Source organism: Rosa chinensis, chromosome 2 (assembly GCF_002994745.2).
Source record: "Rosa chinensis cultivar Old Blush chromosome 2, RchiOBHm-V2, whole genome shotgun sequence".
Taxonomy (NCBI): domain Eukaryota; kingdom Viridiplantae; phylum Streptophyta; class Magnoliopsida; order Rosales; family Rosaceae; genus Rosa; species Rosa chinensis.
This window is the reverse complement of record NC_037089.1, coordinates 48,577,898-48,590,878: the sequence shown is the minus strand read 5'-3', so window position 1 is coordinate 48,590,878 and position 12,981 is coordinate 48,577,898. Positions and strand designations below refer to the sequence as shown.

General features: G+C 35.2%; 2 protein-coding genes across 4 annotated transcripts; both read left to right on the top strand.

Annotated features, from left to right (window-relative positions):
- The first annotated feature begins 140 nt into the window (after positions 1 to 140).
- LOC112186213 lies at positions 141 to 4,010 on the top strand. 2 transcript variants are annotated; one of them, XM_024324580.2, is made up of 5 exons: positions 141 to 632; positions 1,609 to 1,826; positions 2,039 to 2,167; positions 3,491 to 3,622; positions 3,736 to 4,010. In XM_024324580.2, exons 1-5 carry the CDS (start codon positions 305 to 307, stop codon positions 3,847 to 3,849), a joined length of 921 nt encoding a protein of 306 aa, XP_024180348.1. In that variant the 5' UTR covers positions 141 to 304; the 3' UTR covers positions 3,850 to 4,010. The 2 variants fall into 2 exon arrangements, with proteins under 2 accessions (XP_024180348.1, XP_024180349.1); XM_024324581.2 differs by having other exon boundaries at positions 429 to 632; positions 1,626 to 1,826.
- A 208-nt stretch (positions 4,011 to 4,218) lies between these two features.
- Positions 4,219 to 9,942, top strand: LOC112186212 (protein SRG1). 2 transcript variants are annotated; one of them, XM_024324579.2, is made up of 5 exons: positions 4,219 to 4,983; positions 6,137 to 7,198; positions 7,828 to 8,066; positions 8,232 to 8,556; positions 9,427 to 9,942. In XM_024324579.2, the coding sequence occupies exons 2-5, from the start codon at positions 6,929 to 6,931 to the stop codon at positions 9,694 to 9,696; spliced, it is 1,104 nt and encodes a 367-aa protein (XP_024180347.1). In that variant the 5' UTR covers positions 4,219 to 4,983; positions 6,137 to 6,928; the 3' UTR covers positions 9,697 to 9,942. The 2 variants fall into 2 exon arrangements, with proteins under 2 accessions (XP_024180347.1, XP_040369095.1); XM_040513161.1 differs by having other exon boundaries at positions 7,825 to 8,066.
- The last annotated feature ends 3,039 nt before the right edge of the window (positions 9,943 to 12,981 follow it).

Below are 12,981 nucleotides of genomic sequence, written 5' to 3'. Positions count from 1 at the left end.
CCCTCTAAGACATTCCATGACAGACAAGTCAAAATTAAACGCTTAAATAGCAGATAGAGGAGAGACATGTTTTAATTATCTCTAAAAGAGTGACCAGTATTTAGTATTTACCAATACATCTGCAATAAAATTTGCCACGAGGCATGTAGAACCTGATTTATCTTCGCAGACGCTATCGTTTCTGGCAAAACGAGTGGCCCATCTCTCTCACCTCTCCTCTTGTTTGTGGGCGACGTGAAACAAAACCTCATTGAAAGCCCAAGGAGTGTCACCATGACATCTATCCTCTCCGACACTCCCACCAATGGCCAACATGACACTCACACTCTCTAGTTCCACTCTCTTCCACCTCACGACAAAACCCAGTTCGAGACTCGCTCTAAGAATTAGAGCCAAAGCCTCCACAGCCACTGCCATGGCTTCCATATCCACCAAAACCAAGGTGGTGCCTGCAGTCATAGTCGGCGCCGGAAGGGTTGGGAAGGCCTTAAATGACATGGGCAATGGTGATGACTTGCTGGTCAAAAGAGGAGAGCCTGTGCCTCTTGACTTTGAAGGCCCAATAATGGTTTGTACTAGAAATGATGATCTCGAGGCTGTTCTTGAGTCCACTCCAAGGCCCAGATGGAACGGTAAGACTATCTCTATAGACTGGATTGATTGGTTAGCTGTTTGATTGAAATTCAGGTGTTTGTAATTGAATTTCTGATTGATTATTAATAACCTGTGTTTGTTAATGAACACTTAATCGTTTGGTTTACTTCTATCCCAGTTTTTACCTGATTCTTTGCTAAACATGAAATCCTTTTGGCTTTAGGACCTGTCTGTGGTGAAGGTCTCAAGTACTCTCAGTCGATACAGCAGATTATAGCTTTTTTGCTGACAGACATTGTTTGCTTAGGATTGGCTTGATTGATAGAAGCTCAAAAGTTAAAACACCAAGTATGATGGTAAAGGAAGTCTAGATTTTTCTTGTGTGTGCTTTACCTCTGCGGTCAGCTTAGTAAACACCAGTTTTGTTTCCCTAGAATTCTGGATTGTTTCTTTGGTCGTCCTTATCAGATACACAGAAGGTTTTGTGGCTTACCTTGCTCAAAGTGTTTGTTCTTGCCATAATTTTGTGAACGTGACTATTATAGTATTACCGCAATCATGTGGGTTCAAATTCTGAGACTAAATTTTGAACCTGGCTTCTATGTTCTTGTTATTGACATAGAATGCAGTGTCGCTGAGGATTTGTCCTCCGACTTCTTTTATGTTTCTTTTAGATTGGTCCATTCGTTTATCATTATTTGTTGCCTTTACTCGATACTGTTTTTATTTTGATTAAAATTTTGGAGTTCATGACAACACTTTCCTACCATTTGCTTAGTTGTTATTTTATTGCTGGTTGACACCAAATTTGCTTATTTTCACAACATATTCTGTTAAATTATAAAACACATGTTTAGCTGTTGTAACTTGGTCTTTGTCATTGTGAAGTTTTATTGCTTAACCAGAAAAAGAAGAACTACATATCTTGTGAATCATCTTCTTCATTTGCAAAATTTCTTTTGGGTTTTTCCTTATGGGTTTGCATGTGACACAATGGACTTGACAATTTGGCAGATTTGGTTTTTTTCCAGAACGGAATGCTGGAACCATGGCTTGAAAGTAAAGGTCTTGGTGATGCGAACCAAGTGTTAGCATATTTTGCTGTCTCCAAGCTGGGAGAACCTCCAGTTGATGGAATAACTGATACCAATCCTGAAGGACTGACAGCATCATATGGGAAGTGGGCATCTGCAGTAGCTGACAGATTACATGCTGGAGGCCTCACTTGCAAGGTTAACAAAGAAAAAAAAAAAGCTTATATATAACCTCTTTTCCTTTTTGCTTCACCCATTGTTGTTTTGTGGGAAGTGGGGTTGTTTAGTCATTTCTTGGTAATGAGGAAGTCACAGTAATGGGTTTGCCAAGTTCTAGCTTTTAACCTTTGGTATGGGGTCAAAATTAATAATTCTGAAGCATTGTATTAATGAACCAAAATTTGAAGCAGGTTCTTGACAAGGAAGCATTTCAGAAGCAGATGTTGGAAAAGTTGATATGGATTTCAGCATTTATGCTTGTTGGAGCTCGTCATCCAGGAACAACTGTAGGTGGTGTAGAGAAAGACTACCGCTCTGAGGTAGGCATTCTTTACTCTATCACTTTCCTTTGAGATGGAAAAAAGAGAATAAAATCAACCTTCTTCCTTCAGCAAGATGATGGTGAAAATTGGCTCCATGACTAACAAATAACTTTGACTTCTTTATGCAATATGTAAGCATTTATCAACTGGGAAATGCCATTTGAAGAGAATGGATATTTCCTGTTGTCCATCTCTTTTGTCTATCCTGAATTGACTGTCAATAGTAAGTTTATGAAATTACAAAGATATTAGTGAACAGAACAGAGCTACATATTTCTGAATTGTGAAGAGAGATTGATCTTTTTTATGGCATGACTGAAATCAAATAGGGTAACACTTAGTGATTGAGCGCCTTTTTTTTGGTAATGTTTGCTTTTCATAACACTGTCCTTTTGTAAGCATGCATGGTTTTATGTCTATGTTCCTAGTCTACAACTGAATCAAATGATCATTTAGATGGCCTGAAAATGTGACAATCACCTGCTTCAATGCTTTCCTCAAGTACCAAAGGAATGTAATTTCATTTTAGCATATACTTGGGTAGAGCAGAAGTCTTCTTAATCAGATTTACAAAATAGGTTACAATTCCTTGAGTTTTACTTCCTTGATTACAGGGATATCAGATTGTTGATTTTCAACAAGTACAATTGAAAGGTTGCTTCCTTTGCTGTGATTGTTACTTTATCAATATGCGTGACTTTCCTGTTAACAACTCACAAGAATTAGAGGTTTTGTTGCATTAAAATGTGATTTGAACAATATAAAATGAAATACTAGTATATTTGCATTTATTGTTCTCATCATTATCATGATTTTTTTTTTTTTTTAATTTTAACATGCCTTAGAGGTTTAGTTCCAGTAATATGGTTTTGTTATAGGATGCTGGTGGTCATTAGCTGGGTCTAGTAGTGTTACCTTCGAATAAGTTTGGATTTGTGTCGTAGTTCTATTTCTTTAAGAGTTGAGCCAGCTTTTGTGGGTTTGGTTAGGTGATCAAAATTATATTCTATCAGGGTTTGGGTTTTTTTTTTCTTGGGTTACATCCAGCTAAATGACTTCTATATGATTTAGGCTGGCTAGTAATTGTCTCTTTCAATGATAAATTGTTATCGGTTAATATCATGGCGAACAAGAATAACTAGGTTACTTTTAATATGACTGAATTTTTAAACACTGCGTTAAGACTTGATATGTATTTCATTTCATTAAGAATCGGTACATAATGAGGTACGGTGACATGGAGCCACTTTTAGTTTAGCACAGAATTGAGTCCATATGAAGTTCCAGGAGTATAAAGCTTGACGGATATTATGCTTTCAGGTTTCCAGCCTCATTGCAGAGCTTGCCACTGCAGCAGCAGCTGAGAAGGGATTGGTATTTGAAGGAGCCATGGAGGATAGATTATGTGCATACTCACGAGCTGTTGCCCACTTTCCTACTGCAGTCAAAGAGGTCAGAGATGCGCTCAAGTCATAAATATTAGTTTTGAAAGGCATAAATCTATGTCTATCTCAGTGAGTTTATTTAAGTTTTGCTTACTGTGGAGATTGTCTAATGGCTTGCAGTTTAAATGGAGAAATGGTTGGTTCTATTCCCTTTCTGAAAGGGCAATTGCAGAAGGAAAGCCTGATCCATGTCCCCTACATACGGCATGGCTCAAAGAATTGAAAATTATTTAGAAAAAACCCGACTTTAGTATATGAATGATTTGGATCTCTCTGTGTTGGAGATACGAGCAGTTATGGGATCTTGCTTCTGCTCCATTAATTATGGAATTTTCATCGATTTAGATCTTTCATCTTTGTCGAGGAGTTATAAAGAAAAAGACCTTTGATTTTCACCCGTTTCCTTTCCCTCACTTGTATTTACTGCCAAACGAGAGTTTTAAAATTTTTAAAGACAGAAATTTGTGCACGTGGTTGATAATGCATGATAGCTATTTTATTTTTTCTTTCTTGATATGCTAAAGTTCCGTAGAAACTAGAAAGTTACCAAAAGTGTCATATCTATAAATTCTCATACATATAACCATCGATACCAACTCATCCATTACGCACAAGTTTGCAATTTTTTTCATCATCCATGACGGTTTCACTGTATTGACTTTAGAATGTTCCCCAATCTTGATGCTACTCTTGCAACTTTAGATAACAATTGGAAAAAAAAAAAACAGAAAAGAAAAACGTGGTTCATTTGGTTTTACTTTAATAATACAGTTAATGAACATTGATATATATGCTTAAATTCCAACCAAGACACCTAAGTAACTTGGACATGATGGTGTTTTAAAAAATAAAAATAAAATAACATGGACATGATAGGGAATGACATTGATATATAACGAAATGGAAATTGAACTCTATGAATTAAGCACGTTTTGTTCACTATGATATATAAAACGATTCACTATTTGTCCAGATTATGAACTAAGCTTATATAATCACGTGCATAATATAGCCGTAAATAATTGTTAGAAAAGTTTAGGGTAGCTGATATTCTATTATATTTATCTGCTTTTTCTGGAACTAGGGATTCTACAGCGTCATTGCTGATTCAAATGTTGCTGCAATACATAAATTGGTTGTCAACTTTTAATACTTAAACAAATGAAAAGAAAGTAGATAGAGCTAGTACATGAATTGATCTTCCAGCAGTTACACTTGTTGAATCGGATATAATTCAACTGTGCTATGAATTGTTCATAGATAGTTTTCGGGCAGGTTTGCTTCTTGAGCTGTTCATCAAATCTCCCACACCCGGAGCATAAGTATCACCCTCTCGAGCCAAAACGCAGTTACCCAACGGACCACAGGGTAGGTTATCTTGAATGATCAGCTGCAAGTATTTCACCATAATTCTGCAGTTTACTTGGTAAAAGCATCTTTAGACTTTAGCCAACTGAAATCATAGCTAATAATTCATTAAAGAAGATGAAAAGGTCAGAGGTTGCTTAATTATACGTTTACTTGGTAACACACATATGCATGCATAAATCAGATATGTGCTAGCTCCTTAAACTATAAAGGTTCAAGTGCCAGAATCCAGATCAAGGTACAGTGACCCTCTGTCCCTCTTCCGTCACTAAATGATCAACATTGGACATCAGAGCCTGTTGCTAATTACATACTCCTCTTCCGTCTACATTAAGTGTCTGGTAATCTAACTAAAAAATCTAGGACTCTTTTTCGATCGAACTTAGCTATATGGTGGACAATACTGTCCACGCCTCCTGGTAAACCAGGTCTATGAAGTTGAACTAAGTTAAGCGACAAGCAAGCAGTAAATTTACTTGCCAGACACGGATCGATGATATTCTGTTATTGGGTATATCCGTATATTTCTTCCTTTCTTACATGGTTTGTGTAACAAAATTATTAGTCAAAATCTTCAATGGTGGTTCAATAATCTCGGCAAGGGTTGATGAATTTCAATGCAAATTTTACGAACGTGCAACGACAATTTAACCGTGTGAATAAAAAAGTAATTTTACTTTGCTGTAATGAGTGCATGAGCAAGTTTAGTTTTTTTTGAATATGAGCAGGATTGTATCTACATATACATATATATATATATATATATATAAGAACTTTGAAAAATAGAGATATTAGAAATATCGGGGATATAGGGGAAAATATATCGTTTTTAAAAGAGTCAATTTATTGGAATTACATATAAATACATATGAATGTCAACTTCTTCTACATCCAAAAAGAGACTCTAGGTAGTTGAAAAGCCTCTCACTGGTTTATGAAAAAGCAATAATCAGACCAAGACATGATCCATATAATACGAATTGTAGTAATGAACATGATAATTATGGATCTCTTTAGAGCTGCCGACTGTTTTCCCCTGTAAGAGGATAATAACCCAATAGTATGTTCTCTTTGTCTGAAACTTTAATATAATTGAGAAAGATGAAGTGAATGAGTTATTGAAATTTCTTCATCATGAATTCTCCTTGTCTAGATTCGTCTTCAGATAATTTCTCAGCACTTGAATTCCACTCCTCACTCGGATTTTCCTCGAAGGGAATACTTCTCATCCAAATTCGCTTTGAGGAGATTTCTCCTCACCCATATTCCCTTTGAGGAGATTTCTCTCTCTCTCTCTCTCTCTCTCCCAGTCTCCTTATACAGATTTGCATTTAGAGAATTAATTCTCACACAGAATCACGCCTTAAGGGTATTTCTCCTCACTTAGATTCACCTTGAGGGGATTTCTCTTCACCCAGATTTTCCTTGAGGGTGAAACATATTATAAAAATATGAAAAACTTAACGAGCTCGTTTTAAAAATACGAAGTACGGAAGTATTTTTAAAAAACATGCATCGACATGTTTTATTTGCATGAAAAATTACTAATTATGATTATCAGTATCCCTGCAAGGCTTTAGTGAGGGAAGATTTTTCCTTTTGATTAATTTTCCATTGCTTTGTAAGTTCTCAATTAATGTGATCAAGAGATCTCAAGTCGGATACACCTACCCCCAAAATAGGATAATTAAGTTTTCTTTAAGGTAACTAATACAATTGCCAAATATAAAAACGTACATACAGACTGGGAGAGAGAGAGAGAGAGAGAGAGAGAGAGAGAGAGAGAGAGAGAGAGAGAGAGAGAGAGAGAGAGAGAGAGAGAGAGAGAGAGAGAGAGAGAGAGAGAGAGAGAGAGAGAGAGAGAGAGAAGGATCTGGCTATAAATACCCCAGCCTTGCTTTGTGTCATCATCACCAACCTAGCTATACCCTCCATCACTAGACAAATGGTATCATCAAAACCAGGAAGCAGCTTTGGCCCCTCTCATCATGACTCAGGAGTCAGTAGTATTGAGAAACTCATCACCGATGATTCAGTGATCGAAGTCCCCCAAAACTATGTTATCTCAGATCAGGAGTCTCCGGTCTCTGATGGGACTATCCTTGCCACAATCCCCACCATTGACATGAGACAGTTGGTCCTAATCAATCAGTCTGCAAACAAAGATGAACTTGAAAAGTTGCACTCAACTTGCAAAGAATGGGGAATTTTTCAGGTTATTTCTGTCCACCTTTTTCCTACCAAAATCATATAATTGGTGATCTCTTTTCAACTATATAATATTCTTGTGTAACCCTTATGCAGCTACTTTGTTTTTATATTCATCCATAAATATAATACCGAGAGATCAGAAAGAGATTTTAAAGCGGGACTCCGTCAAATTTAAAGTTTTTATTTTTATCAAATACAATAACTAATCTATTATGAGTCGAACTCACGATTTTTTACATACGAATGAGAGACTTATGTCACTAGACCAAATTGTGCTGGGCACAAATTTAAAGTTTGAAGACTCTTTTATTTCAAACATTTAATTCAATAACAGGAAGCATAATTCTCTAGTTCCCAATCTTATAAAAAATTATCAAAATTAAAAATTGTTAGCCATTTACCATCATCTTCATTTCAATTTTATGTGACAAAGTGCATTAGTTTGTATTAAGATGATCTATTATTATTATAGATTACTTGGTTAAGTTATTTTGAATAGACGATTCTTCCACAGAAAGATAAAGAATAAACAATCTAATCGTTGAACTAAGTTGCGTAGTTGCAGGAAAACACAATTTTCGAGTTGAAGGTCCTGTTTGCATTGCATACATTAAGTTTAATTTTTATTTGCAGTTGGTTAACCATGGAGTTAGCTCTGCACTACTGGACAAAGTGAAGCAAGATTTAGAGGCATTTTTCAACCTTCCCTTGGAAGAGAAAATGAGATACAAAGTAAGGCCAGGTGATGTTGAAGGGTATGGAACTGTTGTCAAATCCCAAGATCAAAAACTCGACTGGGGTAACAGGTTGTACATGTTTACCAACCCTAGAAGGAAACCCCATCTTTTCCCAGAGCTCCCTACATCCCTGAGGTTCTCTCTCTACCTTAAAAATTTAGGGTTTAATGCTTTGGCTAATTAGATTAATATTAATGTATGACATGATATATTTCTAATTCTGTTTGGATCACAAACTTGAAACAAAATTTTTTATTGATTAGCTGTCTTTGTACTGTCGAATTTGATCTATAAGTGCAGGAATACCTTGGAGTGGTACATGTTGGAATTACAAAGGATTGCCCGGACCCTTTTAGGGTTCATGGGAAAACTTCTAAAGATGAAGATGGAGGAGATGGAAGAGTTGTTTCAAGATGGGCTGCAGTCACTGAGGATGACTCAGTATCCTCCTTGCCCACAACCAGGGCTAGTTGGTGGCCTCAGGCCTCATTCTGATGGTAGTGGCATCACTATTCTCCACCAGGTTAATGGAGTTCAAGGCCTTCAAATTAAAAAAGATGGGGCTTGGTTCCCTGTGATCTTTAACCATGGTGCCTTTGTTGTCAATGTTGGAGACATTCTAGAGGTTTGTGATGCTGTTCTCTTCACCCTTCATTTTGCTCGATCCCCCATCCCCCTCCCCAAAAAAAAAAAAAAAAAAAAAAAAAAAAACCCAAACAAACACACACAGAGAAACGAAGAAATTACGTATAAAAACCCTAGCTAGCTAGATAGCATTACGCTATTAGTTTAAGAACCTTGCCCTCTAGCTGCCATTGGGTGATGTGGCTTGATGGCAACCCGGAACCGCACATCTGTCCTGTTTTCCTTCTAAAGACCAACCGCAAACTGGTAGCACTAGAACACCGCCGGCTGGCTCAGCCCTCCTTGCCCACGTCTGACCACATGGACGTCCTCCAATAATTTCTTTGTTATTTTTCTTCTTTCTCTCTAATACAATCTCAAATCTTTGAGCAAAAGAAAGAGGAGAGAGTTTTCGATACCAATATATAAAATGAAAAATAAAAGGATATAGGTGTCAAACCCTAATTGGGCCATACAACTATCCATCGTGTGCAGCCAATTAAGTATCGTCATAAAAGAAGCAAACGAAATCAGACCAAAAGAAAAACCAAACCAAATGTTAGAGATTGTGTCATTGCCTAAATCAGGTCCTTTGCCTTTTCCAAATCAAGTCAACTGATATTGATTCGATCTGAAATCTTGCACACCATTGCCTAAATCAAGTCTATCTCCTTCCCCAAATCAAGTCAACTGATCTTGATTTCGGCAATGAGATAATCTCTCTAACAGCAAACCATGTGCAGATTTTAACAAAGAAAAATACACATTCTGACCGAAATATAACAGTTAGTTAGGAGCAACAATTGAAACACGCTGGTGTTTGCTTAATTCATACAATGTAATCGTCCTAATTTGGTTCATTTTTTTGCAGATTCTGAGTGATGGGCTTTATAAAAGTATTGAGCACAGAGTAATTGTGAACCCAGAGAAAGAAAGGATTTCAATTGCTATGTTCTTCATGCCCAAACTTGAGTCAGAAATTGGACCTGTGACCGCCCTGAGAGATCCTCAGAAGCCACCATCTCCTGGGAAAATAGGAATGGAAAAATTTGTCGAGAATTACTTCGCTCATAATCTTAATGGAAAAACACCCTTGGAGCGAATCAGAACAAAAGATGGTGAAGAGAATACTACTGCATGATGAAAATAATCAACCTCGAGCAAACTAAATTGCCAGTGTCTTATAGATATTGGCAAAAAAGTTTACTATTATTTGCTTTGGTGTGCTTTTGATTCCCAAATAATTAAGTGTGCCTTCTAAGTGCTGGACTTTCCAAGTCCTATCTTAGCAGTTAGCACCAAGACAATGATCATATTACATACAGCTGTATCCTGTATAAACTATGTGAACTCCTACCAAAAGAATAAAAATAGTCCAAAGTTGGTATATGACGTGCGTTTTGTATCCAATTGTGCTAGTGAAGAAAATTACACAAGTTACGACTTTTAACTTTCTGTAATTTGGGTAATGAACGATCATTTTTGAGGTAATTTGTTATAATCACAATATTGGCCTCCATGTTATGGACAGTCACTTCTCTATAATGTTGAACTATTTAAAAAGGGTGATGCTATTCACACACCCCTTTTATTTATCTATTACTTTAATTCAAATTTTTTTTACAAATTACCGTTACTACCCTTTCTTGCAATTCTTTTTTTTTCTTTCCTTTTTTCTTTTTTCTTTTTTCTATTTAGCAAATCAATCATTCCTAAATCATAATCTCTTATTGTTGACAATTGCATGTTCGATCATATTTTGATTATGATGGCCTTGCATAATACATTCTTATAATTGTTTTCTATTTTCACTACACCAGACATAGATTAAATTAAGGATTGAACAAATTAACCATATCACCACTTTATAGAACTTAATTCCACCAGTGGAACAATGGCTAAAACACTAGGAATGGTATCTTGAATTAACATTGCTGAAGCAGATGTGAGAGGTTTTGGATCTCCTTTAGTTTAGGTGATATGCTTTATACCTTTCTTCAATTCTATATAGCAGTCAGGACATACCTAAATTCCCAAATTCAGTCACATAGTGATTTTTCATCTGAGCTCTAAACTTTACCACACTAAGTGTTGGACTTTTGACAGTTAACATTTTGTCTTGCCAATAATCACGTTTGTTTATTTTTTATTTTTCTTCTTCTTCTTAATTAGCAATTACATTCACAAGATAAGGGTAAAATATTACACAAGATTCCAATCAATTTGATATATTATGGTTTTGTAACTGCTACCTCATCAACCAACCATTTATACGTTTCAGTTTAGTAACTGTAACTAATACTCTAAATAACCAACTAGCTATTGGATTGGCTTTCTCTTCACAATGTTGAATTAGGTCTAGTACATTTCTACCTAACAATCAAAGTGTAAGAGGAAAACCATATTTACTGCAGAAAATCAGTGTTACTTTGGAAGATCTTTGCAATTTGGATTCATTTGGATTATTAATTTCACTTAATGAACGTATTATTTTCCTTCATTATAGGTAAAAAAAATTGATTTATTGTATAATGATGCTTGATTCATGATTGACTTGCCAAATATAAAAAAGAAAAAGAAAAAAAAATTACAAATGAGGGTAGTTAGGGTAATTTGTAAAAAATAATTAAATTAAAGTAATAGAAAAATAGAGGGGGTTTGTGAATAGAGAAAAGAGGTGTGTGAATAGCACCACCCTTTAAAAAAGAAAAAAAGTAAATTTGTTGTAAACATTATAAATATGTGGCTGTCCACATAAATCTCATCTTTTTTGTCCATATGATGTAAACCCAACTCCTATATAAAGAGGACCATGAGAATGAATAATACACACTTCTACCTCATCCAATATTCTACCTGTCAATTCTATCTCTCTTATTCTCTAGTTTATAACATGTTATCACCACACTTTTGCTCTTATTTTTTTCTCTCCTTAAACTCCATGATGATCCGCAAGCCTATGGTGCAACATAGTTGCCTATGACCAAGGCTATCGATGTATGAGTTTTTCTCTCATTCTTAACAAATTGCTTTATATATAACATATATATCTTAAATTATTGCATAACAGATATATGTGTTTAATCTTTATCATCTTTGTTCCTATTACATATGAACGTCAATTTTTTTTTATGCAATCAAACAATTTACATATTTGACTTTGAGAACCATTGTTCTAGTAGTCAAGACTCGAGTCAGCTAACTGAGTGGTCTTAGATGACTCTACAGATATCACACGAATGTTTTTCTCGTGTTTTCCCTATGGGATCCATTGTTCATATTTATAAACACTTCAAAACCTCTATTTCGTATATGAATTTTCTATCATTGTTCATAAAACATATATACTATTCTAATACTTATGGATCCTGATATATCTCATCGTTTCTCTTTGTGGAAAGATGACGCATCTGACAAAATTGGACTTTGATCCTCTTGAATTTTTTGGCAAGAACTATTTTAGTTGGGTTCTTAATGTTGAAATTCACCTTATGGCTAACAATCTTGGAGGTGCCATCAAAGTTGACAATAAGTCATCTATACAAGATCGCGCCAAGGTTATGATTTTCTTGTGTCATCATCTTATGAAGAGCCTAAAAGATGGGTAAAAGACCCACTTGAGCTTTTTGAAGATTGGCTCATCGATTTGCTCACTAATACCATTGTTCTACCTAGAGCACAACATGAATGGACACATTTGCACCTTCAAAACTTTAACTCTGTCACTGATTTCAATTCCGCTATATATCGAATTACCTCCCAGCTAAAATTATGCATGTGGAAAACCTGTCAGTGAAGATAGAAAGCTCACGTTTTGTTTACAAAATGGACAACATGGTGACGACATGATCAGCGGCAGTGTTCCTTGGCACCGATTAAATTTTCAACCTATGTTTCGGCATTGTTTTTAGTGTTCCTTAGTTTTGTTTCGTTCATTTTTCTTTTCTCATCATCTGGTTTTTTCTTAGTTATGTTTTCTCAATTTGTTTTTTTTATGCTCATATAGTCATATTAATTACATTGATTACCTTATATAATATATAATTATGTTTGACTACAGTTGATTACATTTGATGACGTATAATAATTACATTTAATTACAAATACTGATATTATTTATATACATTTGCTGTTATATGTATAATCATTATATTTAGTAACCATTATTTGGAACTCATGATTATTTTTGTCATAACAATAGTTATGTGCACAATGATTATATTCAATGACATATATTTGCTACTTATGGTTATTTCTGTCATAATAGTAGTTATGTGCATAATAATTATATTTAATAACTTATTGAAAATTGTTTAGAAAAAAATCTGACGTTAGTGTATGAATGATTTGGATCTCTTTCTGTTGGAGATACGAGGAGTTATGGGATCTTGCTTCTCCTCCATTAATTATGAAATTTTCATCGATT